We start from the raw sequence: 26,429 nt of genomic DNA, 5'->3' as shown, positions 1-26,429 counted from the left end.
GAAGAGATCAACAATTCTATCAATATGATCCCTTTCTCCTCCTTCCAGATAAGCAATCTCATTGTACTGTACTACAATAACCTTAGATTATTGTAGGGTTCTGTGGGAATTTACTACAGAAATGGTGCCGTTCTTCCCACCCTGTTGTGTCTCCCCCTGAAGAGGTGCGGTAGGGTCTCTGGACCTTGCTGTGTGTTGGGGACATACAGGGAAAAGAGCTGGGGGTTGCTGCGTTTGAAGTTATGGACAGGGGGCTTGTTGTCTGAAATAGAGGAGAGAGGGACAGGATGAAGGTTGGTTGTGTACGCCACTTGTTGGGACCCACGGTGAATATGGCTTTTTGCATGCAGGGATGGGGGAGCGGTGACTTAGGTTAGGATGTCCGGGGGTATGAGGATCGCGCTTGTTGTGCAGTGAACATGCAAACGTGGGCTTTTTATGTTTGTGTGTTTGTTCAGACACAGGAGGCCGGTCCCGGCCTATGCGGGCCACGGGGGTTGAGTCTCGTATGGAATATACTTTATGAACTATACGAGGGGGGTTGCACCAAGATGAGGCATCATGTATTATGAAGAGACATTGGAGGGGCACAAATTATCTGGTTATGGGAAATGGTCATAAGCGTCGTATGGCGACAGATGAAAGGTTTTTCTGGCCAGGAAACGCGGTAATCTGGTGGCGTGCGATAGGGGGCGCTTCCTGAGTAATACGAGAACCCTAGAACGTATTCTCGGGAAATGGAGCGCGGTAATGATTGATAATTTGATTGTTCTGAATGGAAAGAGAGCTGTGTATAAAATGGGCTCTGTTGCTATTGGGAACATGCAAATCAGGTATGGTAAAGATGATGCGGGACTTGCGTAATCGGGGAACGTGATTTGTGCGGTTGCAGGATTATCACGTATTAATTGATAAAAGCGGTGGCTGGCGTGTTCGAGAGGCTCAATAATGGTGGTTTGCTGTCTGAGCGTGATAGACAGGACGTATCTGTGGGAAACTGTCGGCCGAATTAAATGAAGATGTATGCTCGACTTTAGGGCAATATTGAACGGATCCGGAGATCCTTTTTGATCTTGAACATAACCGGCGTGTTGATTAATTGCGTGCGCTGTGACAAAGGCGGACGAGGTGCTTAAAAACATTTGGTTAAGATGACTGATAAAGTACTTAGTGGAAATTCGACAACAGGGCTATGGTAAGCTTAAACATTCAGTAATGATTGTATGGGGGTCTTATTGTTGTATTGTTATGATATTTTAATGACCAACGAACATAGGTCTGGGGCGAGTCATACTGGTGATTGGGGCTAGCTAGCTTAGCTCTGTGGAAAAGTCCGCGGTGAAACTGGGGACGTTACGATGGCGTTATGAGAGAATTGATTAAACACTGTGGCGGCGATTGCAGGTAAGAAGCGAATCGAGGCGTAGGGTGGCGAGATTGTGGCCGTTTTGAGGGTTATTATTGATGCGGTAGCGATTGTGTATGATATTAAGAAGTCGCTGCTTGATGACGTCATGGTGTTGAAGAGAGTGTGTAACGTTCGCGGTACTATGGAGTGAGGCGGAGAGAAGGGTAGGAGAGAGGATTCGTGTTGGACTATGTGTGCGGCGTTGGTTGCTGTGATGTTTTAAAAATTATTTTCTTTTAAAGTAGTTGGTTATTTTAAGCATGTGTGGATTGTTTATGGTTGGATTGGTACTGGGCGGATTGCGTGGATGAACGGATCTTGAAAGGCACGGCTCCCGTGAGGGCATTGAACGTCGCATTAGAGCTGGCTAAGCTAGTTAGCTTGCGTGCCGTTGTTTTGTGGAGTTTGCGAGCGACATATGTTACGTTTCGAGTTTTGAGAATGATGTTTGGGAAGGGTTAGAGAACGTGGTTGATGTTGTGGCGGTGTGTTATGTTGGAACAAGGCGTTTATGATATTAGTTATGCTTTGCCGTAATACATTGTCCGGGGAGCACCGTTGGCCACTGCGCATGCGTGGTACAACGTGGATTGGGTCTAGTACATTCGTGGTAATTCGCTCAGGGGCCAGAAATAACGGGTAAGGGGATATTCTGCATTTTGTGAAATGGTTGTGTTTGTATATTGTGCATTCTAGTGAATATTCTGCATTTTGTAAAGTGGTTGTGTTTGTATGTTGTGTATTGTGCATTCTGTGTAATTGTAGACGATGTTCTGGGAGTAGGTTTGGTGGCGTTACTGCAAATTGTGTAGGGGTAGCATGTGATGAGACAGGTTAAAGTAGGATTAGATGATACATGCCCTTAATTTACACTGGGGTTCATATACCAGATACACATTGGACTTGTAAACTAGGCAATATTATGTTACACAAGTGTATAGTCTTGACCAAGTGGGGTTTGAGAGAAGCTACAGGCTGAGTTGGGAAAGCACTCTAAACTGAAAAAGACATATTGCTTGCATTATATTTAATTAATACATCTACATTAGAATCATATGTCACATATGTACGGAGTTAACGTTCCCAGAAAATCCTGTATATAATTTTTTAGTCTTAGCATGTTGGAACTAACCACTAATGATGTTTTATTGCTAAAGGGTGGCTTTTGATAAAAATGCTAATATTTATAATATGCATGAATATTGTTTTGTAAAGATGTGATTTTTAAATCTGTTTAGAGTGCAATTGTTCAGAGATGAATGAGGTTGTGTTTATGCTTGTTTTAGATTGTTAAATCTTTAATACACTGTTAATATGGTTAGGACATTTAATGCTTGATACAAGCCTCTGAATCATAGGGAATTATAATTTATTGATGGAGGCTTGCTGTGTTGGAATACACTTTTATTGCTGCAATGACAATTTTTGATAATGATTGTGTTGATCTGATTACATAAGTTGTGGTATTTTGATAAGTGTGGGATTGCTTTCATTCCATAGATCTCTGTGCTTAGGATACTGTCTGTGACTAGAATGGCAGGCAACAGTATGTTAATTTTATACGCTGGGGAGGGGGTTAGCCTTCTCCCTGGGAATGTGTGATTAATTCAAAACCTGAGGGCGGCTTGCCTCTGGGGGATGAGATGTGTGATTAACCATTTAATGATTTACAGGGGGCCTATATTCATGAAGTGAGGAGATAGGGTCTTTGTGTCAAAAGCCTTTATGCTCAGGGGAGACTGTATGCATGGATCATGAAAGAGACAAAAGTTGAGAAGGTTATATTGCCCAGGGGGGTAGGAATCCTTTTGAGGCAGGTCAAAATGCCCAAGGGGGGTCGAGATGTACAGCTGTTACAATGGCTGTTCTTTTTATGACAGGATGGCGTAAGATTAGATGCAACAGGAGGGAGGTCAGAGGTGAAGATAGGCGAGAACAGTTGGAGAAGTGTGATAACAGATGACCGGCTGTTTTTACAACAAAGGACAGGGAGTGGTTGTAAGGGGCCGGGGGCCAGATAGTGGCAGAAGGTGTGGACAGGAAAGCTGATGCAGAACACAGCTGATGGAGGAGTGAGCACAGTAATTGAATTAGGATAGCCAGTTCAGATGAGGTTAATTACATTGGAGGGCTACCTATTTGATTAGAAGGATTAGCTTTAGGCTCTCAGGACACTGGGTATGTTTTGAGGTCTATCGCTGAGGGGGTTCCCAGACTTCCTCTGGATGTGAGGAGTAGAAGATACAGTGAGAACTGTATGGTAGGAAAGTGTGTACTGGATTAGCCTGAGGTTGAGAGCAGAAAAGTTAAGAGCAGGAAAGGGAGAAACAAACTAACATTGTTTGTCTGTCTGTGGTTGATTAACGAGTGTATGAGAGAGAGTTTAAAAGTATTTGTTTATGATATGTGTAATATATGTTGAAAGCGATGGTGTTTGCAGATCAGTGACTGTGGAAGATTGAGATGTTGTCTGTTTTTGTCTATGTCCTTTTGATTTCAGTGAATAATTGAGGCTGTTGATGACGTCGTAAACCGATTCTGTTATCTAGTAAGGCCTAACAATAGACAGGATGTTAGATCTTGTGTCGGGATCAGATGTCAGCTGGGTGAGCCAGCAGACCACTTTTAGTATAAGTCATATCTAAGTAAAATAAGACAATAATGACGTTAATGAGTAGTAAGGCTGTTATCTTGTCTATCAGGATAAGAAGGATATCAAACCACTTGGGTTATACCACAAATAGACCTGGGAATTATTGTCGCTTATCATTTGTTTCATATCATTTGTTTTACTGAAGGAGTTTATTTTTATTACTTTCATTTGATTTGATTTCTTTTGAATGTTTTGTATGGATGAGGTATTGAATTTAGATTTTTAGATTTCTTTTCTATTTTTAATCTATGATTGTGTGGCCTGAAGGGGTGTGAATGGAGCCTGTAGAGGGTGAATGTGCTGGCTTGAAAGGTGTCAGAATCACAATGACAGGTGTGATGGGGTTTAGATGTAGGGTTTTAGATTTCTTTTCTTTTCTTTCTAAATAACTATTGAGGTGGTCTGCGGTTGGAGCTGGTTAATTTCATTGATTTGCTTTCACATCTGTTGGAATGTTTTTTTTTGATTATTTGCCTTTTGTTTCTTATTTCTCTGTTATGGTCTGAGTGAGTGGAGAAAGCTGGAGGCTGGGGGAAGTGGCGTCGAAAACGTCAACAGAGTGTCGACAAGAGCTAAGTGGTCCCATCACGTTTGCATAATGATTGCCGTTTGGTTTCTCTTGGAAATATATTTCATGTTATGTAAAGAAAATTTGTTTTGTGTTTTGTTCCCTCGCAGTTTCAGTCGAGGGGGGAGGACGGACCGTCACAGGTAGAGGAGTCATGGAAGATGTGTAGGAATACATTTCATTAGATTATGACACAATGGTGTGAACCCGTTCAGTCATTTCCTGTGGGAGATTGTTGGATTATGGAGAGAGGTCGCTTGTGGACGCTGGCCCCTCCTTCAAAATAGCCCCGAGAACAGCGGCCAGAGGTTTGGGACAAACCGCCAGGCTGACAGAGTCGTCTGTAGATCCAAGGAAATACAGTCATGGGTCAAAATATGACGAGGTCACAGACCTACAAACAGTGGCTACAGCTGAGGCTGGCCAGCATGGGGTGGAGGGGGGGCGAAAACGGTCAGAGACTGTGCGAGAAGTTGAGCAAGGGCCTCTGTGGGATGTGGTGTTTGATTAGTATGTTGAACGGGAGGTGACTGAACGGTAACAACTGGTATAGATTATGACACAACGCAGGAGTACTAAACACATGCACATAGGTAGAATATTAGGCGTAGATTATGGCCAAAATGAGGTGGTGAAAATTTTTTTTCCTTGAGTGATGCTCCGCCTTCCCTGCCCGACTGTGCGCCGAGGTGGTAGGTATTATGTCCATGGTATGTTCATAAAGGGGGGAGAGGTGAAAAGACCAACTGGGTTGATTATGCAAATGTGATTGTACTGTCTTGGAAAAGGAATTAACAAGAGAAAAAAGCAAAATGTATGTAAAAATGAATAATAATTTCTGTGTCTTCCTCAGATCTTATGAAAGAATGTGGAATCAAAAGTGCTGTAACTTAAGAAAAATGGGTTTTTAAAAATTGTGTTTTATTTAAAGGTATAATGATTAGATTAAATTGTTTTATTGTGTTCAACAAGCTCAAAAGTTGTTGTTTCAAAAGTAGGCCTCTGGCTATGAGCCTTGAGGAGCAAAAGCTAATTGATGATATGTACCAAAGAAAAATGGAAAAAGAAAAAATGGAGAAAATTTGAAAAAATGAATTTTAATTTTGGAAAAAAATTAATTTTATTATTTAAATGTATGGTTAGTATGTATAGAAAATCAAGTCAATATATCATATGTGACGATAAGAATCGTCAAAGTAGGGAAATGTGGTAATATTGACGTTGAATTTCATAATTAATAGGTGTGAATAATTAGGAAACCATAACATTACGCCTTGTATACTGTTTAGCAGAAGTGGCTGCAGGGCTAAATGAGGAACGAGACACAGAGACAGTTGAACAGACAAAGGTCACACCTACTGTGACCAGATTAGTACTGTATGGTAATATGGCCCAAAGGGTCAAAGCGTATTCACACCACCCCACCAGATGACATCATGCCAGCCCCCACCCGTGAGACAAGACCCAACAGGAACACACAGGAGATCAAGGAGGTGGGGGTAGCCGGCCCCCCCCACAGAGAAACCCAGAGGTGGGGGCTGCCAGCCCCCACAGGAGACCGCCCACAGAAGACGCCTGATTGGACCAACTGTATTAAGTAAAATGTACTATTATTGGCTAGAAATTATAGTATATAAGGGGACACAAAATGGTAGTTCAAGAGCCCAGACCAAACCAACCCCAGGGGTCTGTGGCTCCACCCCTCCACCATCGAGAGACTGCTGTGCTGTTTGCATTTTATGTGAGTAAATACATGGGAAACACCATTTGTTGTTTAAGTTTAGTGTAATCCTTAATATCTGAAACCAGATTTACTCATGTATAATGTGTGCAGTATGGTCAATGTATGTTCAAATTATGTTACCAAGTGACTGTTTCTGTACATATTGGGGTTTGATTATGCAAACCTGATTGTGATTTCTGTACACAGACAGCCCTGTTAATGTTCTCTGATAATCTTTTGTCTTATTCACCTTGGCCTCTGGCTCTGATCAAATAAATGTTGAATTGGACTATAGTTCATGGTTTGTCTGGCTACACGTTTAATTCTTCATCTGCTTTAAGTCAGATGAAGAGATCAACAATTCTATCAATATGATCCCTTTCTCCTCCTTCCAGATAAGCAATCTCATTGTACTGTACTACAATAACCTTAGATTATTGTAGGGTTCTGTGGGAATTTACTACACCCTCGACCTAGCATACCGTGCAGCAAAGGGAACCGCTCCCGCCTACCTCCGGTCAATGGTCTCTAACTACAGACCCTCAAGACCCCTACGCTCTGCATCTTCTGGCCGCCTCAGACCTACTCCTATCCAAGCTCCCGGAGGGTCATCAAAGAGAAGCCGCCTATTCTCAGTCCTTGCCCCACAATGGTGGAATGAACTACCCATCCCAGTTAGGACAGCCGAATCCCGTCCAATCTTTCGCCGTCGACTAAAGACTCACTTCTTCAACCACTATCTGAAATGATTAAAAAATAAATAAAAAAATCTAACCCTGACTAACCTTACTGTCATGCACTTGTCCTAATAAACCTACACTGTAACACGCAACACTTGATGAACATTGTTACTCAGCTGATAGAGTTGTACCCTTCTTGCTGTCTTGTCGTACAGAACTTGTAAGTCGCTTTGGATAAAAGCGTCAGCTAAATGACTAAATGTAAATGTAAATGTAAATATATATGCGGACGGCGTAATACTGTTCATGCAAAACCCCAACACCACATTGTCCCATCTGCTCAAGTTGATTGTGGACTTTGGAGATTTATCGGGATTCAAGATAATTTGGCCGAAGTCAGCTTTCCTTCCACTTAACGCCCCTGCAAAAAAAAATGTAACCCTCCCAGTAGAGATACCTATGGTAAAACACTTTAGATGTTTGGGAGTGGAAATATTCCCCACCATAAGACAAACGGTGAAGCACAATTACACAAAAATCCAAAACAAAATCAAAGACGACCTTGATAGGTGGTCAAAACTTAAAAACTCAGTACAGGCACGGATATCAATAGTTAAGATGGACGTACTACCTAGAATCAACTTCTTCAGCTCAATGCTACCGCTACCCCCTCCAGAGGGTTACTGGAAAAAATTACACTCCTCCACATACAAATTTATTTGGAATAACAAACCACCACGTATAAAAAGATCCACCGCACAGAGAAACAAAGCAGACGGTGGTATGGCATTTCCAGATTTTTTCCACTATTTTAAGGCGTACACTTTAAGACCATTGACAACATGGTTTGATCCCCAAGCATTAGTATCCTGGAAAAAATTTGAAGAAAATATAGTAGCCCCACATAGACTGAAGGACATAGCATACACTAAATTATCAATTAAGCAATGCGAACGGAAATGTTGCCCCATAATTACTCATGCGATCCGGATATGGCGTGAAACACAAAAAAAATATCCTAACCCACAAAAATGGCACAATCATACTCCCTTATTCAATAACAATGCACTCTTGATTGGAAAACGACCTATAAGATTCCCTATATGGGAAAAGCAAGGCATACACTCATTAGGTGATGTTTTTAACAAACAGGGTTTTTGTAGTTATGAAGAAATACGCAAAAAATGTAATCTCACCAAGTCCACACATTTTTTTTACACACAGTTATTGTTATGTTTGAAGTCTCACGGTGTTCCATTAAAGATACCAATTGAACACCACAGATACCACAAATTCTTCTATGAAAGAGAGACATCGAGCGGTTTTGTTTCAGATTTTTATCATCAATTACTAACGTCCTCGTATGAAACCCTCCACCTAGACTCCGTCTGGAGGAGGGATATACCAGACCTGGAAAGTGATTTTGATTGGCAAGAAGCCTGGGCAAATGTTCGATTTACATCAAGGAACCCGGACCATCAACAAATAAATCTTAACTATATTCACAGGACATACTTGACTCCTATAAGACTGAAAAAAATTGGTCTTAAACAAGACTTCAAATGCTCCAGTCCTTATGTACAAATGGGGACGAGGGGACATTTATGCACATGTACTGGGACTGCCCACCAGTTAAGATATTCGGGAAAGAGGTGACCCAGCAATTATCAAATCTCTTAACTCTGAATATACCTGTACATCCCTCTTACTGCTGAATGATGTTTTCGAGTATGCAGTACATCCACAGCTAAAGAGATTGGTTTTATCGGGTATCACAGTGGCTAAAAAGCTGATAGCATCACGATGGTTCCAACTGGAAAAAATGTGCCGAAAGGTCTGGATTATTACATATCTCGATGTGATTTATCAAGAAATATCTACAGCAAGAATTTTGGGTCTCAATGAATCCAAAATGACAATGTGGTTAGAAGTGGTGGAGAAAATAAAAGCTAGCATATAATGGTAGTGTCTGGTTAGGAGCGAGGGATAATGGATGGATTATCCAATGGGGGGTCCGGGAGGGGGGGGTACGAGCTGGAGCATATGTGTAGGGTATTAGATAGCAGGTATTGGTGGTATATTCTGTATAAGACATTTAACTATATGGTGATTTCATTGGATGTGCACTGTTAATAATGCTTGTATATCTTATCGTGTGTTGTCATGTTTGTTTATATGTTTGTTTAAAAAATTATAAAAAAATAAAATACAAAAGAAAATTGCGAGAGTGACCCCCCTGCACAAAAAAGGCCACAAATTAGACCCAGGCAACAATCGCCCTGTTTCTATTCTTACCTCCATCTCGAAAGTCATGGAAAAAAAATTCCACGAACAGGTCGAAAAGTACCTCAAGAAAAAAATAAAAATCTACGAATTCCAATCTGGTTTCAGAACATCCCACTCCACTGACACATGCCTTCTCTATTTGAACGACCACATCAAACAAGAGGTGGACTCAGGCAAATACTGCGGCATGGTCATGCTGGACCTCCAAAAGGCTTTTGACACTGTCAATCACTCCATTCTGATTGACAAGCTAAAAGCAATTGATTTTGATAGTTCATCAGTTAGCTGGATGCAATCCTACCTGGAGGGGCGAGAACAGATGGTGGAGGACGTAAACGGTACACTACCCCCCCCCCCCCCCCCCCCCCCCTCCCAGTGAGCTGTGGTGTTCCACAAGGAAGCATACAAGGACCGTTACTGTTCCTAAGTCATGCAAATAAAATGTCATCAGCTTGTGACTGCAACTTGTTCCTGTTTGCAGACGACTCAGCCCTGCTGGTCTCTGACAAGGACAAGTTGCAGGTTGAAATGGCCCTCAGCTCTGAACTCGGCAGAATCTGCACCTGGCTCGCTGATAACAAACTATCATTACACCTGGGTAAAACAGAGTCCATTCTCTTCGGATCAAATAACCTCAGCAAGGCCAATGGCTTCTCTGTTACAGTGGGTGACAACATTGTCACAAGGAAAGATGAAATTACATACCTGGGTTCCATCCTAGAGGCAAATCTTCAAATCTTTCCTGTGACAAAATGGCAACCAATGTAATCAAAAAGTCAACCAACGAACAAGATTCTTGTACCGGATCTCCTCTCTGGTAAACAAGAATACCCTGAAGACTCTAACAGGAGCACTCATTCAAGGGTACCGTACTACGACTATGTTTGCACCTCAAAGGCACTAAAAACACTACAAACATCACAAAACAAACTGGTCAGACTACTGCTTGACCTTCAGGTTTCAGGTTTTTATTTAGACTCCACAACATAAACAGATCATTAATCCAGCTTACATTGCTGTCAAGGATAGTAACGTAAAAGCCTCTTGACTTATTTCCATCGTTGTCCTTGGGTGTCAAGGATGCTAGAAACACACAACTCATTACAGAATTAATCACAATTATTATCTTTGCATAATAATAATGGCACAAACCCTAAATTAATACAAAACAAAGCACATTTGTTGATACAATGTTCATTTATGTCGAAAGTCAGTGAGCTTCAGGAAGCACCCTCGGGGGAGGGAATTTGGGGGATGGGAGGGAGGGCGGAGAGTGGGGGGTGGGAGTTAAGGAGAGGGTAGTGGCTTAGGGTTTTGGGCGTGTGAGGCAGTCGAGGGATCCACCCCTCCTTCCGTGCACGTCGCCAGTCGTGCTCGTGGGGGGGAGGTTTGCGTGAGGATGGGGAGGGGGGGGGGGGGGGGGGGCCATCCATCTTATCTTCAGACAGTCAGATACTGTCCCGTCCTTGGTTGCGATGGGTACGGACGTCATAAACCAGGTCTTATCTTGACTTCTTCTCCTCGGCCTCTTTCATTGACCTCGAAACATTCCTTCTTTTCTTCCACAGACTTGAGTTACGTGGCGGGGGGGGGGGGGGGGTGGGTTGAAACAGGTTACAATGATTCCTGTAATGCTTTAATTTAATCCAGATCTTGCATCTTCTTTGTCGCGGTCCTAATGTCCTGCGCGACCCCCAACATTATTTGACCCCTACATTGTTCATCGGCTGTATGTTGAGCGAGCCGCTTTGTCAATTCAATGTGGGCATTTTCCAATCTTGCTACTACTTGAAGGCAGCAAATCCAAATCCAAATTGCGATCGCTCCCCAACCGATCAGGAAGATGACGAGGAGATACAGATCCTCAACATCTTCAATCTCAATAGAATATAGGCATATTGATCGCCAATTATTCCAACTGTCAATTGCAAACCCGGCCTGGAATGTCCCTATCGGACATAATGGTTCGGTCGCACTTTGTTTTCTTGAAGAGAAGATTCGATCCACTGCTGCAAAACTCCAGCTTACTAGTTGATCCATTGATTGACTGAGTGGGAAGTCAAGAATATTGAAGAAAGGGTAGAATGTCCACACCGTCAAGGAGGCAGTTGTAAGGCAGTTGTAATTAGGGATCCACACCGTTATTAATAGCAGCTTAGAGTCCACACCGTCGAGAGAAGCAGAAAGACAGCGCTGGTGTACGGAGATAAAGGCGGCTGCAGGGAGGAGGGTAGAGGAGGCCTTGGAGGGCAGGGAGGAGAGATAAAAAATGCGACTGCTCTCTGGGGAGGTTAGAATGGAAGGCGATGAATGGACCTTACTCCTAGAACCCACCTCACCCTTGCCTATTTTGACAACCTAGGATGGCTTAGAGTAGACGACAGAGTACAGCAACTTGCAATGGGCCTGGTCTACAAGATACACTACTAAGGTACCCATGTACCCTTCTGTGTTTCACTACACACATGAGTGCATGCTTACCAACTGTCCGTCTGCAACACTACTATCACCAACATCTAAGAAGGGAGATCCCCCCTTGAATGGCCCTTCTAAGGTTTCTCTCCTCCACACTGCCTGTGGAGCTTTTTTCCCTATTGTTAGGTTTTAGTGAGTTTTTCCTTACCTTCGCGTGGGGTATGTCTGGGAGTGCTTGCATTCTTTAATTTTGAATTTTTTTTGCATTCATCTAAAAATGTTTGGACCTTATGGTGTTCTTGTTCTGTTCTTGACTTATTGTTATGTTTTCTTCTTGACTTGTTTAAAGAAGACCTGTACGGCCCATGGGGACATTAACGTGTGTTGTCGGGCCTTATAAATAAATTTGATTTGATTTGATTTATGTACATGTCGAAATACTTCTCAAAGGTCAGTGAATACCACGCCCACAACACCTGAGGGAGTTCCACAAATCATGTGCAACCCAGATTCAGCTCAAACAAGGGACTAAACACGGTTTGCAATTATGCCACAACAATGTGGAATGCCCTACCCACAGCCGTAAAATAATGTGAATCCCTACCCACCTTCAAAACCGCTCTCAAAGAGCACCTACGGGAAATGTCCAACCCCCCCCCCCTCCAATGTACAGTTTCCTCCCCCTCAAATATATATATATTCTCTTTTTGAAACTCTGTAAATAAACAGTACTGTATATCTGTATGTCATAAATGTTATGATGAATTGAAAATGGGGGACCCTGATGCAGACATAAAAAGGCAGAGACGATGACGAATCAGAGTAAAGCCAAACAGCTAGTGGGTATATTATTATATAGGGGGGAAATACAGTAGTCAGGTTCTCAGACAGTGTAGGCGCATAGCACAAGCAGGAGTGAATGAATGAAAACTTTATTTTGAATGTGGGTAGGGATTCACATGTTTTTGGCTGTGGTCGTAGCTGGGGCCGGGTTCTCACAGTCCAGGGAGTAGGCGAGTAGAAGGGAAGTCAGACAAGCGGGAGGTCATAGCCGGGTTCTCAGACAGACCAGGAGGTACATTAGGAGAAGAGGGCAGGCGAGGGTCATACAACCCCAGGACCATAGGCGACCGGGCCTTCTGCCCGGCTGCTCCTCGCCTGTGGAATGCCCTCCCTGACTACCTCAGAGCACCACAGACCACTGCTTCCTTTAAAAGAGAACTTAAAACATACCTCTTCACGAAAGCCTTCCCTTAGTTTTAACCTTATACTGCCTTGTGTGTTTTATCCCTTTTTTATGCTTCATGCCTTGTTTTTTAATTGCCTATGTTTTTAAAGTCTGTACCCTGTCTGTACCCTGTAGCACTCTGAGAACACAGGAAATCCAGAACACGGGAACAGGGTGAGGAGCCAGGTAGAAGACTGTGAGCAAGGAGGACGAGACAGACTTAGACAAGGCAAACGGATAAAGGACCGACTGACACAAGAACGAGCGCTAAATACAGTGACTGGTTATACGAGAAGTTACGATCTGGCAGCATGATGACTTCTGAGCCAGGTCTAAATAGATAGAGCAATCAGCAAGCAGATGCCGATTAGCTGCTCTTCTGGTCTCCACACACCTGAACTAACGCCATGCCTGCACTTAGGGGGGAGAGAGAGAGAGAGAGAGAGAGAGAGAGAGAGAGAGAGAGAGAGAGAGAGAGAGAGAGAGAGAGAGAGAGAGAGAGAGAGAGAGAGACAGACAGAGACAGAGACAGAGACACAGAGAGAGGGGCCAGGACAGAGTGGGGAAAACCAAGGGGGTACAGGAGACGGAGAGCCTGGAGGCTTGGAGGTGCATGACACGCTCAACGTGACTGTAAATGAGGCAAACCTCAGTTGCCTTTCAACTTTAAATAAAGGTTTGCAATTAAATGAAATATACCTGCCAAAACGTAAAGGTCCATTAAATGGCTGCTTTTTTATATAGCGCTTTTATCCAAAGCGCTTTACAATTGGTTACTTACATATTACCCATTCACACACCGACGGCGGAGGCAAAGCTAAAACAAAAGGCTGGCTGTCACAAAACAGTCACATCTAGAGACCTAAAAACCTACTCTAGCGAGGCTTTTAACCTTGAACTGGAGAGTCTGGACTGGTCAGATGAGCGCAATGGTACACTGGTTGAAGAAACATGGCTTGGTTTCAAAACCAAATTTTCAACAATACTAAACAACATGGCCCCCCCTAAGAACCACCAGGGTAAAAAATCGCACTGAGCCGTGGATGCACTCCGAAATACTGACCGCTATGAAAACCAGAGACAAAAAATGCTCTGAGTTTCGTAAAAGTAAAGCTTACCAAAAGCACGAGCAGTGAACTCCAAGCCCACGTGACTGAACTCAAACTGGAAAGAAACAGACTAAGAAATGACATAAACTCCATGATCAAAACAATATCTACAAGATACACTACACAACTAAGATACCAATGTACATGTCAAAATACTTCCCAAAGGTCAGTGAATACCACAATCACAACACCAGAGGGAGCTCCACAAATCATGTTAAACCCAGATTCGACTCAAACAAGGGACTAAACACGTTTCGCAATTATGCCACATCAATGTGGAACGCCCTACCCAAAGCTGTAAAGGAATGTGAATCACTACCCACTTTAAAAAACACTCTCAAAGAACACCTACGGGAGGCTGCAATTCGAAACTGGCCCCTGTAAATGTCCTAACCCAACCCCCTCCAATGTACACTAAATTACCAAGTAGGTTTTTGTCAATATTCCAATGTACAGTTTTGCTTGTAGAGTGTTCTGCATTTCTGCAATCTGTTAATAACGTTTTAAATCAGTCAATCAAAACCATGCAAGGTGCCAACCTGCTCATCGGGAGCAATTCGGGGTTAAGTGTCTTGCTCAAGGACACATCGACACGCTGCCCAAGAGGAGCGGGAATCTAACCCGGAACCTCCGGATTGCCAGACGACTGCTCTACCTCCTGAGCCACTGTCACCCCATTAAAAACATCAAACCCCAAACAAATAACAATTAAATCGGCTATAGCCTAATGTAGTAGTTTTTTCATCACTATTGGGCAAAATTATAAATAGGCGATGCAAGTTACAGCAATGTTGATGAAGCAGAGAAGAATGGTTGGATCTCGTCAGTCCAGCTGTGTAAAAAACTATGTGACATTCATATTGTATTATTTTTATCTTTTAAACTATTATTTTTTATCATGCTTTTATTGTGTTTTTATAAGTAAATACCTCTATGTCAGCCCATGATTCGTGACGTTATATGTCGCATCTATTGTTTTATCAATGGTTCTATATGAGCCATTCTTTCATTGTAATAAATCGACAGGCAGTACAAAGGGCGCCCTTTTCATGGAGCATTTGGGGGCCTTTCGGACATAAAGCAATGTCGCCGACTGATGACGTCCTCTTTACCCGCTCTCAGAGAGGACGTTTGGGTGCGTTTCTTCATCTCCCATGTCAATCTTAAGGATTTATCCAACATCCTTCCTTATAATTTCACCACAGTAACTTTATTACGATGGCTAATAACTACTCTTTCATATCTGGTCCTTATTTCAGAATTTTAGGTGTACCATCCATCATCTCTGATCTACAATGGCCGAGGAAGGGGGGTGAGCGTGACTATTTTATTTCCCTATAAAGGAGACGCACATTGTGCAAACTGCTGTTTTGTCATTTAAACGTATGCGTTAGTTGGTACATAATAATAATAATAATAATAATAATATATACCAAACCTTCCGGGTAGTTGATGCTCATTAACGCTAATCTAACTAACGTTAACTTGTCAGTCCGTTTTCTGATTCAATGCAACACACATTGCTTTCACATGTTCCTATATCATAATAAGCGAACATGGTTTACTAATAGTCTAGTTGGGTGTTAAACCCAATGGTTGTGTGGTATTATTATTATTATGAAGCGTGTACTCTGTAGTACAATGATGCTAGTTGGTGCACCGTTAGCTTGTTCGCACGCCGTGCATCATGATAATAACACTAAGCTACCAAGTCCTCTGGCGCCTGAATGATGATTGATTTCTTTTGTCGGATACCCCTTCACTCCTAATTATGAGTGAGATCCCTCTTCTGACAACGCTGGAGACGCCACGTTAGTGCAACCTGTGCTCTTCATCTCAAGCTAGCCACTTAACACACCTGTGTTCTGTCTGTCTCTCTCCCTGTCTGTCTCTCTCTCTCCCTGTCTGTCTGTCTCTCTCCCTGTCTGTCTGTCTCTCTGTCTGTCTCACAGCGTCGCCGTTACCGCTGTCGCCGCTGGAGGTGTGATGGATGTCAACACTGCCTTGCCCGAAGTGCTCAAGACCGCACTCATCCACGACGGTCTGGCTCGCGGTATCCGTGAGGCTGCCAAGGCTTTGGACAAGTGTGTTTTTTACAAGTCAATAATAATATAAAACAAAGTCGAAAAGCAGACCATACAAAAACATAAGAGACTGGCAGTGGATTTGTAGAGGTGCCTTGTGCACTTTTCAAGGGGTGAATGAGTTCCTCAGGTAGAAATTGTGTTACATGGGAATGACCTTTTCTATCGAATCTTGAATTGGGCACTTATGGGAATACTAGATGGAACCAGAATGCTGGTGATCAGATGGAACTAGAATGCTGGTGATCAAATTACTAGAGGCCTTGATGCAGTGTTCCAGACTAGCATTGTATAAAGCGTGTCATGGAAACGTTTGACAACCGTTTCCCATCACTGGATAACTTTCTGAGTGTTTGTGGCTGTGACTCCATCCTCTTGACTTACAGGAACACACTAACATTATGGGAAATGTGCTTCTCCAAGAGTCGGACGAAATGGTACCATTTCCCCTCTGTGCCTTCAGTAGAAGTGTATTTGGCAGCAAGCTAGCCTAACACAAATGAATGAAAGCGGATATGGACCAGCTAGCCTAGCTGTTGGCCAAAAACGACTCTCCCGGAGTTTTAAGCTAGACGTTTTAAGATGGACTAGTGGTCTGTATCCGCTTGCATTCATTTGTGCTAAGCTAGCGAGCTTCTTTCTTTTTATCTTATTTCAAACATGTAAATACAAACTATATAAAATCAAAACAAATCATTGATCTCTAGAAATGAGAAGAGAATAGACAAACAAAACGTAACTCAATTTACAGTACATGTTTGAAAAGGAGTAGGAAGAAGTATACTTATTTAATCCTACCCCTTTTCCACTACTCAAATGAGTGTACTAACCCATGGAGATGTTAACCCTTTCACTGCCACACGACAGAAGGCTGACCCGTTACTATCGCACAACCGACGGCGATGCTCCATCATTAGCTCTGCATCCGCGGAGCTAATTAAATTATGCTAATGATGGAGCATCGCCGTCGGTTGGGCTAACCTTCTGTATTGTCACAGTGAAGGGTTAACCGGCTGTCGTGTGGCAGTTTAATGGTTACAGGGCTGTACGCTAAGCTTTTTCACTAGGGGCACACTTGCCCCTAAATGAGAAATTTAGGGGCAAAACATATTTTTTAGGGGCACATTTTTAAATAACAATTTTACCATTATTTATATCTATTTTTGATTTAAAAAAAATTATTTAATTTTTTTTAATAAAATATATATATTATATAATCATACTTGTAGTTGTATTATCTGCGAGACATCGCCACCACGCAACAAGTCTAAATGCTCGCTATATGCAACCAGCTCCACTGTCTGTGTGTACTGAGTAGCCTCCAGCTACGGCCAGGATTCTCCGGAGCTGCAGCTGGGCCCTATACTGTAGCCTCCAGCTACGGCCAGGATTCTCCGGCGCTGCAGCTGGTCCCTATTGACTATATTCAGCGTGCCCTCAGCTCGAATACGCATCGACTCAGTGTTATAAGACATTGATATCAGGACGGAGCTATCTGAACTATTTAGTTTAATGGGACGTTTCGTTTTGAACAGTAAAGCTAACGCAAGCTATCATGCACTACTAGACTTACTGGAGCATTTGTTGATAGCTATCAGTAGCTAGCCGGCTGGCAGGCTCACCGAGGTCCCAGTGTTTACAACAGCCACGGGTGCGAGAGGGCTGGAGGAGGAGCAGACCCCGCAGCTCTCCGTGTGTCGGAGTTCAGTTCGGCTCACTATAGGAGGTCGAACAACGCGTCGAAAATATGAAGCAATACTAACTTTACTTTTCTTCATAGCTAAATCAGACAGTCAGCAATCAGACAGTCAGCCAGTCTATCAGAGTGAGTGCTCAGTCGATTGTTCCCGCTGATCATACCTGCTGAGTGCTCACTGCTCAGCTCGCGTGAGTGACTGCATCGCGTCATCACACGCCTTGGATAATTTAGGAGTGAAATGCGAATCCAAGGCTTGAAAGCACTACTCTCAAGCCCGCCCCCAGATAATATTTACCAATCGCAACGGCCAATTAAAGGGGCAATTCGCGACGATATCATCGCAGTGTTCAGCCCTGGGTTAAGTGTGTTCACCATAATGTTGGTGTGTTCCTTTACATTTCTAGGCCAGTCAAGTGCAGGTGCTGTGCTCTGTGCCGTGCAGCTGCTGTTTATTAACTCTGGCTAGATTGACAGCCAGGGCACGAGCCCCGTCACCTGCCGTGGTGTCTGGGGTCCCTAAGAATGGCTACATTTCACTTGGCACTCTCTCAAATGAAATGTTGGCGTTGTTTGGCACAATTGACTATCTCTTGAAGGCTCGGTCGGTTGCCTGAATGCGGTGGGTAAATGTGGTAGGGTAGGTTCTCATGACTTATTGCCCTTGTCTCTGAGAAGTGATTTTCAAAATTTATGTTGAATTACTGTATATTTTTGGAGTAGTTTATACAAAATAAATTTGGCTGCGATTTGAAGCTGTGAAGCATTCAGGTCAGCACTAGGCTTTGGACAAGTGTGGTTTTTAAGTACATTTTTATGCATGGTTCCTAGGGTGGCAGTGTCTTTAAGTTGAATCATTGCATGGATGGCTCTTGGTGGAAGTTGTTTACCTGTCCTCGTCCTTTCAGGCGCCAGGCCCACCTCTGCGTCCTTGCGGCCAACTGTGACGAACCCATGTACGTGAAGCTGGTGGAGGCCCTCTGTGCGGAGCATCAGATCAACCTGATCAAGGTAATTCAGTTGTTTTAACACTTTCAGTGCCGGCCGTGTTTTTCCTTTTTACCCCCTTGAATGCCGCCACCCACTTCAATGATGGCGTTAAAAGCGCATAATCTATGTTCTAAATTATGGCAATGTGTCTAATCTGCCCGTCGCTTATCAATGACTTGTTTGCAGTCAACATTGTCGAAACTGATTGTTTTTTAATCGGTTCATATCCTTTTTATAGCATTTCGAAAAGCTATTTTCTCAAATTTCAGGAAAATAGAAAGATTCTGTCATAAACGGCATTTATTGGAATATTCTCTAATACACGACACGTTGTCATTTGTCGGCCTATTTATGAAACGCTAGATTATCGATAGTACCGTAATTCCCTGACTATAAGCCGCGCCTTTTCCCCCCCCATTTCTCGACCCTGCGGCTTATATAACGGTGCGGCTTATATGTGACTCGCCGTGACTAAACCCAAAAATGTAAAAATCTAAATATTGCTTTTTTGACTGCATTGAAATGTTATTTATCTGTTCCCTTATTTGCTAAACTTAATACAACTTGTAAATTAGTTAATTCTTGTTATTACATGGCGTTTTCACAATCGCCGAAATGCTTGCTTGTGATTGGTCAATAGCGCGCGTCAGAGGTCCGTTATCACACGATAACGGACCTCTGCCAAGCAATAATGACCGCTGTGCGCAGCTGTTTGCAATCAAGCCGACTACAACACTGTATCAGTGCTGCTCAGCATATGCACAGCTGCACTCAGTCATCAGTGCAATCAGACCACAGACCTGCCGACTGCCGATAATAATAATCACTTTATTTGGGCTGACAGAGCCACAGAACAACTGCGTCTTCATTTGATCTCGTCTTGTCGATGGTGTACAATGAATTAGGTATATTTGTTAGTAAGTTAGCCATGTAATAAGCGGGATAATGTATAGCTATACTCTATCATTGTGGCAAAATAATTGACCTTCACTGACGTTTAAAACACCTCGGCGCTGCGCCTCGGTATTCTAAACTCCGTGTCGGTCAATTATTTTGCCACAATGACCTCGTTATCCCTTACTTATTTGTCCGACAGTATTGTGTCCCAATGCTAATTACATATGGTAATTAAACATTAAAACACCTGCGGCTTATAGTCTAGTGCGGCTTATATATGTACACATTCAATTTAGCTGCTGTGGTTTATATTCAGGTGCGGCTTATAGTGCGAAAATTACGGTATATGACATAATGTGTACTTATGCACGCTATAGAAGCGAGCTGAGAAATATTTCCTCAACAGCACACGCATATACACATACGGGACATGCTGTTATCTCAGTGAAAACAGCTCTGATTAAACCCAACAATATAAACAATCTCGACAGTCTTCATTCCTGCCTAGACGACATCAAATGCTGGATGGCACACAATTTTCTACAGCTCATCAGTCAAAGTGTGAAATCCTCCTTTTCGGCCCTCCGAACCAAACCAGTGTCATTGCCAGCAGCCTGGGTAACCTGTCTCCCCTAGTCAAGCCCTTTGTTAAAAACCTGGGTGTGCTCTTTGACCACTAGTTTTCCTTCAATAGGCAGGTAAACTCGGTGGTGAATGGGTGCTTTTTCCAGCTCCGGTCCATAGCCAGGATCAATTCTCCCCCTCAGACCTGGAAAGAGTAATTCACGCCTTCATATCCTCACGCTTAGACTACTGTAACTCCCTGTACCTGGGGCTAAATAAATCCACCATAGCCCGTCTACAACTCTCCCAAAACGCTGCTGCTAGACTGCTCACAGGTACCCGGAAGAGAGCTCACATCACCCCTGTACTTGCCTCCCTCCACTGGCTCCCCGTGCGCTTTAGAATAGACTTCAAGGTCCTTTTATTGGTTTACAAAGCCCTAAATGGTAAGGCCCCTGCTTACCTAGCAGACCTCCTCACCCCTATACCAACGCCAGGGCCCTCAGATCGGCTGATAAGGGTCTCCTAACCACCCGTAGGTCTAACTTCAAGTCTAGGGGGGGAATGTGCTTTTGCGGTCGCAGCCCCTGACCTCTGGAACAGCATCCCCATGTCCATTAAATCTGCCCCCTCCATCGAGTCTTTTAAATCAAAACTCAAAACCCACCTATATCGCCTGGCCTTCCCTGACTCACTTTGATTCTTGCCTTACTTGTTGACGTGGTGTTCTTTTTTTCCTTTGTCTATCCGTTGATCTGATTTAATTTTTCTGTTCATTTTATACTTTTCTTTGTTCTTAGCTTAGCTATGTGAAGCACTTTGGTCGACAAGCATCATGTTTAAAGGTTCTATATAAATAAATTTGATTGATCCTAAAACTGGTAACATAGACTCCTTACTTTAGATCAGATGTTTTCCAAAAAGATTATTCCAATTCCTGATCGCCATTCCAAATATCGATCGTGTTGATTGATTGATTGGCTGCTGTAAATATATATTCCAGGCTGCTTTCCATCTCGCGATCACTTCTCTCATCAGACTCTATGATGATGGCTCCCCCCCCCACAGATCCACCAGTGTAATCGAATGGCCTGCAGTTACACAGGGATAAACGATAGGGGGCGGTTTTTTCCCATCGGAGCTCCTAGAGGGGCTGCTGTACCAACGGGAGACTCGGTTGATGAAATATGAATTAAGATCGCTAATAAAAAAAATACGACAATTAGCGGCGTCGGCACTCAACGGGGGGCATGAAATAACGACATGTCGTGGCTGGCACTCAAAGTGTTAAGTGGGACGCATATTATTCATGTCCGCGGCCAAACACTCCTTCAGAACGCGTACCCCAACATATATTTTTTTACGACGGATCTATTAAACGGGGTTCTCACAAGGCCCTTGAAGTGCTTGATTTGACAAAAGTCGAGGTCTGGAATTCCTTAAACGGCGCATTTTTTTTAACATGGTGCTTGAAATTCAAATCAACCATTCGCGTTTAACGTTTTGTTCATCCATGACAATTGTTCTGAATCAAGAAATACATTTTTTTTATTTAACGTTTAACTAATTGTATATAACTGCATTTTGAATTGTATCCTTAAATGCCCTTTTTAAAATGAAAAATAATGCTTGGAAAGGTACTTCAAAGTCCTTGACTTTCATTTTGCGACATCTGTGGGAACCCTGATTAAAACGGGACTGAGGCATGTTGAAAAGACCAGAGCCTCAGCCAATGCAGGAAGCTTGGCCCCAGAAACATCTTATTGGAAAGTTGATGCAGTTTATTTTTAACACATTCCCCGCCATAGGTTATATCCATCAATATAGCCAGTCTGCCAGCACTATAACCCTATGGAGATGTTTACCTTCTTTGCAGGGCTATAACTTTTTAAATTGTATTGCTATATTGATATTACTATGGCCCATTCAACATCGATTGTCTATCGTTCAGGATGTGGGAACGTTATACTTTTTCTTTCATACATTGTTGTGTTAATACCTTCTAGAATATAAGTGTTTTTAATCTTTTCTGCTGTAATTCCAAAAACGCTAGTTATAGGCCCTGACGCATATGATAGATTATCGATTGGCGTTTCTTTCCCATACACACTATATAAAAAAATTCAAATGTATATGATCGGTATACATTGTGCTTCATCATGCGTGGAGGAAGGGGGGGGGTCGTTTATAATTCCTTGATCGTAAGTAACGGCTTTATTTAGTATGGGTTGATATATTGATCAGACTGATTGCAAACAAGGAAACGCACAATCGGGTTGAAAATAACGTTGGTGTCCTCTTACCGTGCGCCAATGATACTGGAGGAGAAGGATCCCAATTATTCAACGCCGATCGCCTATATCCATTTCCGGTTGGTATGGTGCAATAAACACTCAAAATCATTGATTATTGCGTTATGGCAGTGATTCATATGTACTATAGTGTTTGTCAGGAGTCCCGTAGCGAGATGTGACTGCCGGAGGAATTTCCTCGACGCACCGATGACAACATCCGGTTTTGGGGATAGTAACTCGCCCGACCATCCACCAGGCAGCGGTATTGAGCCGTTGCAGTCCCATTTAGGGTCCAGCTGCAGCACGGGGTGGGTTGATGAATTATGAATGCCATGGCGAAAAAATGAAATATTGATCTCAAACGCTGTACAGCGATGTTGGTGGTCAACACATGGCGGGCAATAACACTTTTTTCGCGTTTTTGGCGCCCAAAATGTGTTAAGTTAGCGGGACAAACAATTTGGCTCAATTTGTTGACTTTTATTTACTAATCTTCATTCAAGGTCGACGACAACAAGAAGCTCGGCGAGTGGGTCGGTCTGTGCAAGATCGACCGTGAGGGCAAACCCCGCAAGGTGGTGGGCTGCAGCTGTGTCGTGATCAAGGTAACTGTGTTTAATGACACTGGTAGAATGTTGGGATTCTATCTGGATTTTTGTAGACTTCCTGTTCCTTTACATTTCTAGGCCAGTCAAGTGCAGGTGCTGTGCTCTGTGCCGTGCAGCTGCTGTTTATTAACTCTGGCTAGATTGACAGCCAGGGCACGAGCCCCGTCACCTGCCGTGGTGTCTGGGGTCCCTAAGAATGGCTACATTTCACTTGGCACTCTCTCACAAATGAAATGTTGTTGTTTGGCACAAAATTAACTATCTCTTGAAGGCTTTGCGCTGGTTAAATGTGGTAGGGTAGTTTTTTCTTAAAGTTCTCATGACTTAATGTCCTCGTCCCTGAAGTGATTTTCAAAATGAATGTTGAATTATATCTAAGCTATTTGTTAGGCTGATGTAGGCATGTTTTTGGAGTTGTTTATATAAAATAAAAAACATTCTAATGGTTTTGGCAACTATTACCATGGCCGTGATTGAAGCTGCAAGCATTCAGGTCAGCGCTACATCTCTTTATTGGATGTGGAATACTGTGCTCCCGCAAGCCTACTGGCGAGGCCTACATGTGGCCAAAAATGTATATAGTCAATTGCAGAGCTGTGATTGGCTACATTACAAACATCGACCAAATTGAAAGACTGGCTGAGGAAGTCTGAAATATATCCATTTGTAGAATACATCCATAGAATGCATCCCCCAAAAGTATTGACATATGAATGAATTTATAATAAATAAAAATTGCAGGTCCTAAATTAATTGTTTATGTATTGCAGGCATGTGTCCCCTCCCTACTCCCATTTCCCCACGTGGAATGCACATGATTGGATAAATGACATGCTGATGTTCTAGTGTGACATCTAGTGGCTGAATGTTATATATAGCACCTTTTTTAAGAACCTTACAGCAGCAGCCTGGGGGAGTGGCTGCAGAAAGGGTCTTGCGCTCTCACCTGGGAGCTGCAGTGTTCAAGGGGCACCTGGACCCTGTGGATGGAGGCCAGAGCTAGGCTGGTCCACACCCAGATCTTCCAGCTGATTTTGACTTTAAAAACGGTGACCTTCGGTCACAAAGCCCATTTCTCTCTAACCTTTACACCAGTGCATTTCTTTCTTTTAATTCGTGGCCCTTAAATTGGGATGCATCTTAGCACATGCACTAAAAACCGCTGCCCCCTGAGGGAAGCAAACCCCCAGTTTGAGAATTATTATATAATAATTAGTAATGTGACCCCTGTCCTCACCTTTCTATTCTAATGGGATATAATTATTCTGTCTGCAGGACTATGGCAAGGAGTCTCAAGCCAAGGACGTGATTGAGGAATACTTCAAAGCCAAGAAATGAGGTGTCAATAAAAACACGTGGAAACTGAGCTACTGTACTGTTTTTTTTATATTTTTATTTATATGTATCAACTGATTCTCATGGATTTATTTTGTGAAATAGGTTGGGAATAAAACATTTGCCAAATCTTATTCAAACAGCTTATTCTGCAGTTGCTATTGACTTGTTTGGTGGATTGGATGATGGAAGTATCGTAACGAGGAAGAAACCAGACTTATTGGCAATTTAACAATCCGGAGCCTCATTAGCGTGTGGAACCACACACAGCCTGGCACCTCCTCAGAGATGGACCTCGACCGGACCTGTGGAACCACACACACACACAGCCTGGCCCCTCCTCAGATACTGACCTCGACCGGACCTTCCTACGCTGAGCTGTGGTCACTGTTCCGCACCTGCCAGTGGCAAGTCTCCAGTCTGGGACCGGACTCCACACAGTAAATTTCGCAGAGTAAATTTTATTCAAACTGAGTCCATTTGAGCCCAAGTGAGTAAAATTTACTCAGTTTGAGTAAAATTTACTGTGCATCCTCCAAGATGACAACGCTCGCCCCCACAGAGCGGCGTTTATCGGAGACTACCTCCAGAATCTGGGAGTTTACATTTACATTTTAGTCATTTAGCTGACTCCTTTATCCAAAGCGATTTACAAGTTCTGTACGACAGTCTTCATCAGGAAGGGCACAACTCTTATCAGCTGAGTAACAATGTTCATCAAAGTGAGTGCTACAGTGTAGGTTAGTTTATTAGGACAAGTGCGTGACCGTAAGGTTAGTTAGATTGTTATTTTTTTCATTTCAGATAATGGTTGAAGAAGTGAGTCTTTAGTCGACGTTGAAAGATTGGACGGGTTTCGGGTTTCGGCTGTCCTAACTGTGTTGGGTAGTTCATTCCACCATTGTGGGGCAAGAACCGAGAATAGGCGGCTTCTCCTTGATGATGACCCTTCCGGAGCTCTGATAGGAGTCTGTCTGAGACTGCTAGAATGGCCTGCCAACAGTCCTGACATCAACCCAATTGAACACTTGTGGGATACGCTTGGGCGTGCTGTTCGTTCTCTAGAGTGACCAACAAGACCACGTTGGCTGACTTGTGACAAATCCTGCTGAGAAGAGTGGAATGCCGCCCCACAGCAGTGTGACCACGCTGGTGTCCAGCATGAGGAGGTGCCCGGCTGTTGTGGCTGTATGGTTCTTCCACACGCTACTGAGGCTCCTGACTGTTAAATCAATAAATTGTATAATTGCCAATGTCTTTTTTTCTTCCTTGTTACTGATGGACTTCAATCATCCAATCCACCAAACAAGAGTCAACAGCGACAGCAGATTAAACAGTTTGAATTAAGATTTGGCACATTTTTCATGGGCGCAACCCACATACTCTGCTGTGCTGCTCATCCCACATGCATGTTCCTTACCAATGGTGCACCATTTAATTAAAAGGTAAATAAACGGGCTTTCCAACGGTATAAAATGTATTGCCAAGAAGCAGTGTTGAAACAAATGATCTACACAAATTTCTGAACCTTTTGTTCGGTTTATTTCTTTAATTCCCTACATTAGCATAATTTAATTAGCTCTGCGGATGCTAAACACGCAGCAAATGTTGGATGTGACTTCAACGTGTGAATTATGTTCCTATTCCTAACCATAAAATAGTTTCCACTTAACCCTTTCACTGCCACACGACAGCCGGTTAACTTTCACTGTGACAATACAGAAGGTTAGCCCTTTACTATCACACAACAGACGGCGATGCTCCATCATTAGCTGCGGAGCTAATGATGCTAATGATGGAGCATCGCCGTCGGTTGTGTGATAGTAAAGGGCTAACCTTCTGTCGTGTGGCAGTGAAGGGGTTTAATAATACATCAGACTTGTCTAGTGCT

The 26,429-nt window shown here is 43.1% G+C and overlaps 1 protein-coding gene across 1 annotated transcript; it reads left to right on the top strand.

Moving 5' to 3' along the window:
* Window positions 1–15,130: 15,130 nt before the first annotated feature.
* Window positions 15,131–24,569, top strand: rps12 (ribosomal protein S12). The gene is made up of 6 exons (XM_084314957.1): window positions 15,131–15,205; window positions 15,330–15,382; window positions 16,023–16,154; window positions 18,759–18,861; window positions 23,099–23,200; window positions 24,479–24,569. The coding sequence occupies exons 2-6, from the start codon at window positions 15,366–15,368 to the stop codon at window positions 24,539–24,541; spliced, it is 417 nt and encodes a 138-aa protein (XP_084171083.1). The 5' UTR covers window positions 15,131–15,205; window positions 15,330–15,365; the 3' UTR covers window positions 24,542–24,569.
* The last annotated feature ends 1,860 nt before the right edge of the window (window positions 24,570–26,429 follow it).

The sequence above is a fragment of the Notolepis coatsorum genome (genome assembly GCF_963971535.1).
Source record: "Notolepis coatsorum genome assembly, chromosome: 5".
NCBI classification, from domain to species: Eukaryota; Metazoa; Chordata; class Actinopteri; order Aulopiformes; family Paralepididae; genus Notolepis; species Notolepis coatsorum.
Note: the sequence above shows the minus strand (reverse complement) of the source record. Positions and strands in the feature narration are given on the sequence as shown.

Bases quoted from the DNA above. Each gene is read 5' to 3' on its own strand.
- rps12 (XM_084314957.1), top strand. The intron at 18,862-23,098 runs GTAATTCAGTTG...TCTTCATTCAAG, and splicing joins ATCAGATCAACCTGATCAAG to GTCGACGACAACAAGAAGCT. The intron at 23,201-24,478 runs GTAACTGTGTTT...TTCTGTCTGCAG, and splicing joins GCAGCTGTGTCGTGATCAAG to GACTATGGCAAGGAGTCTCA.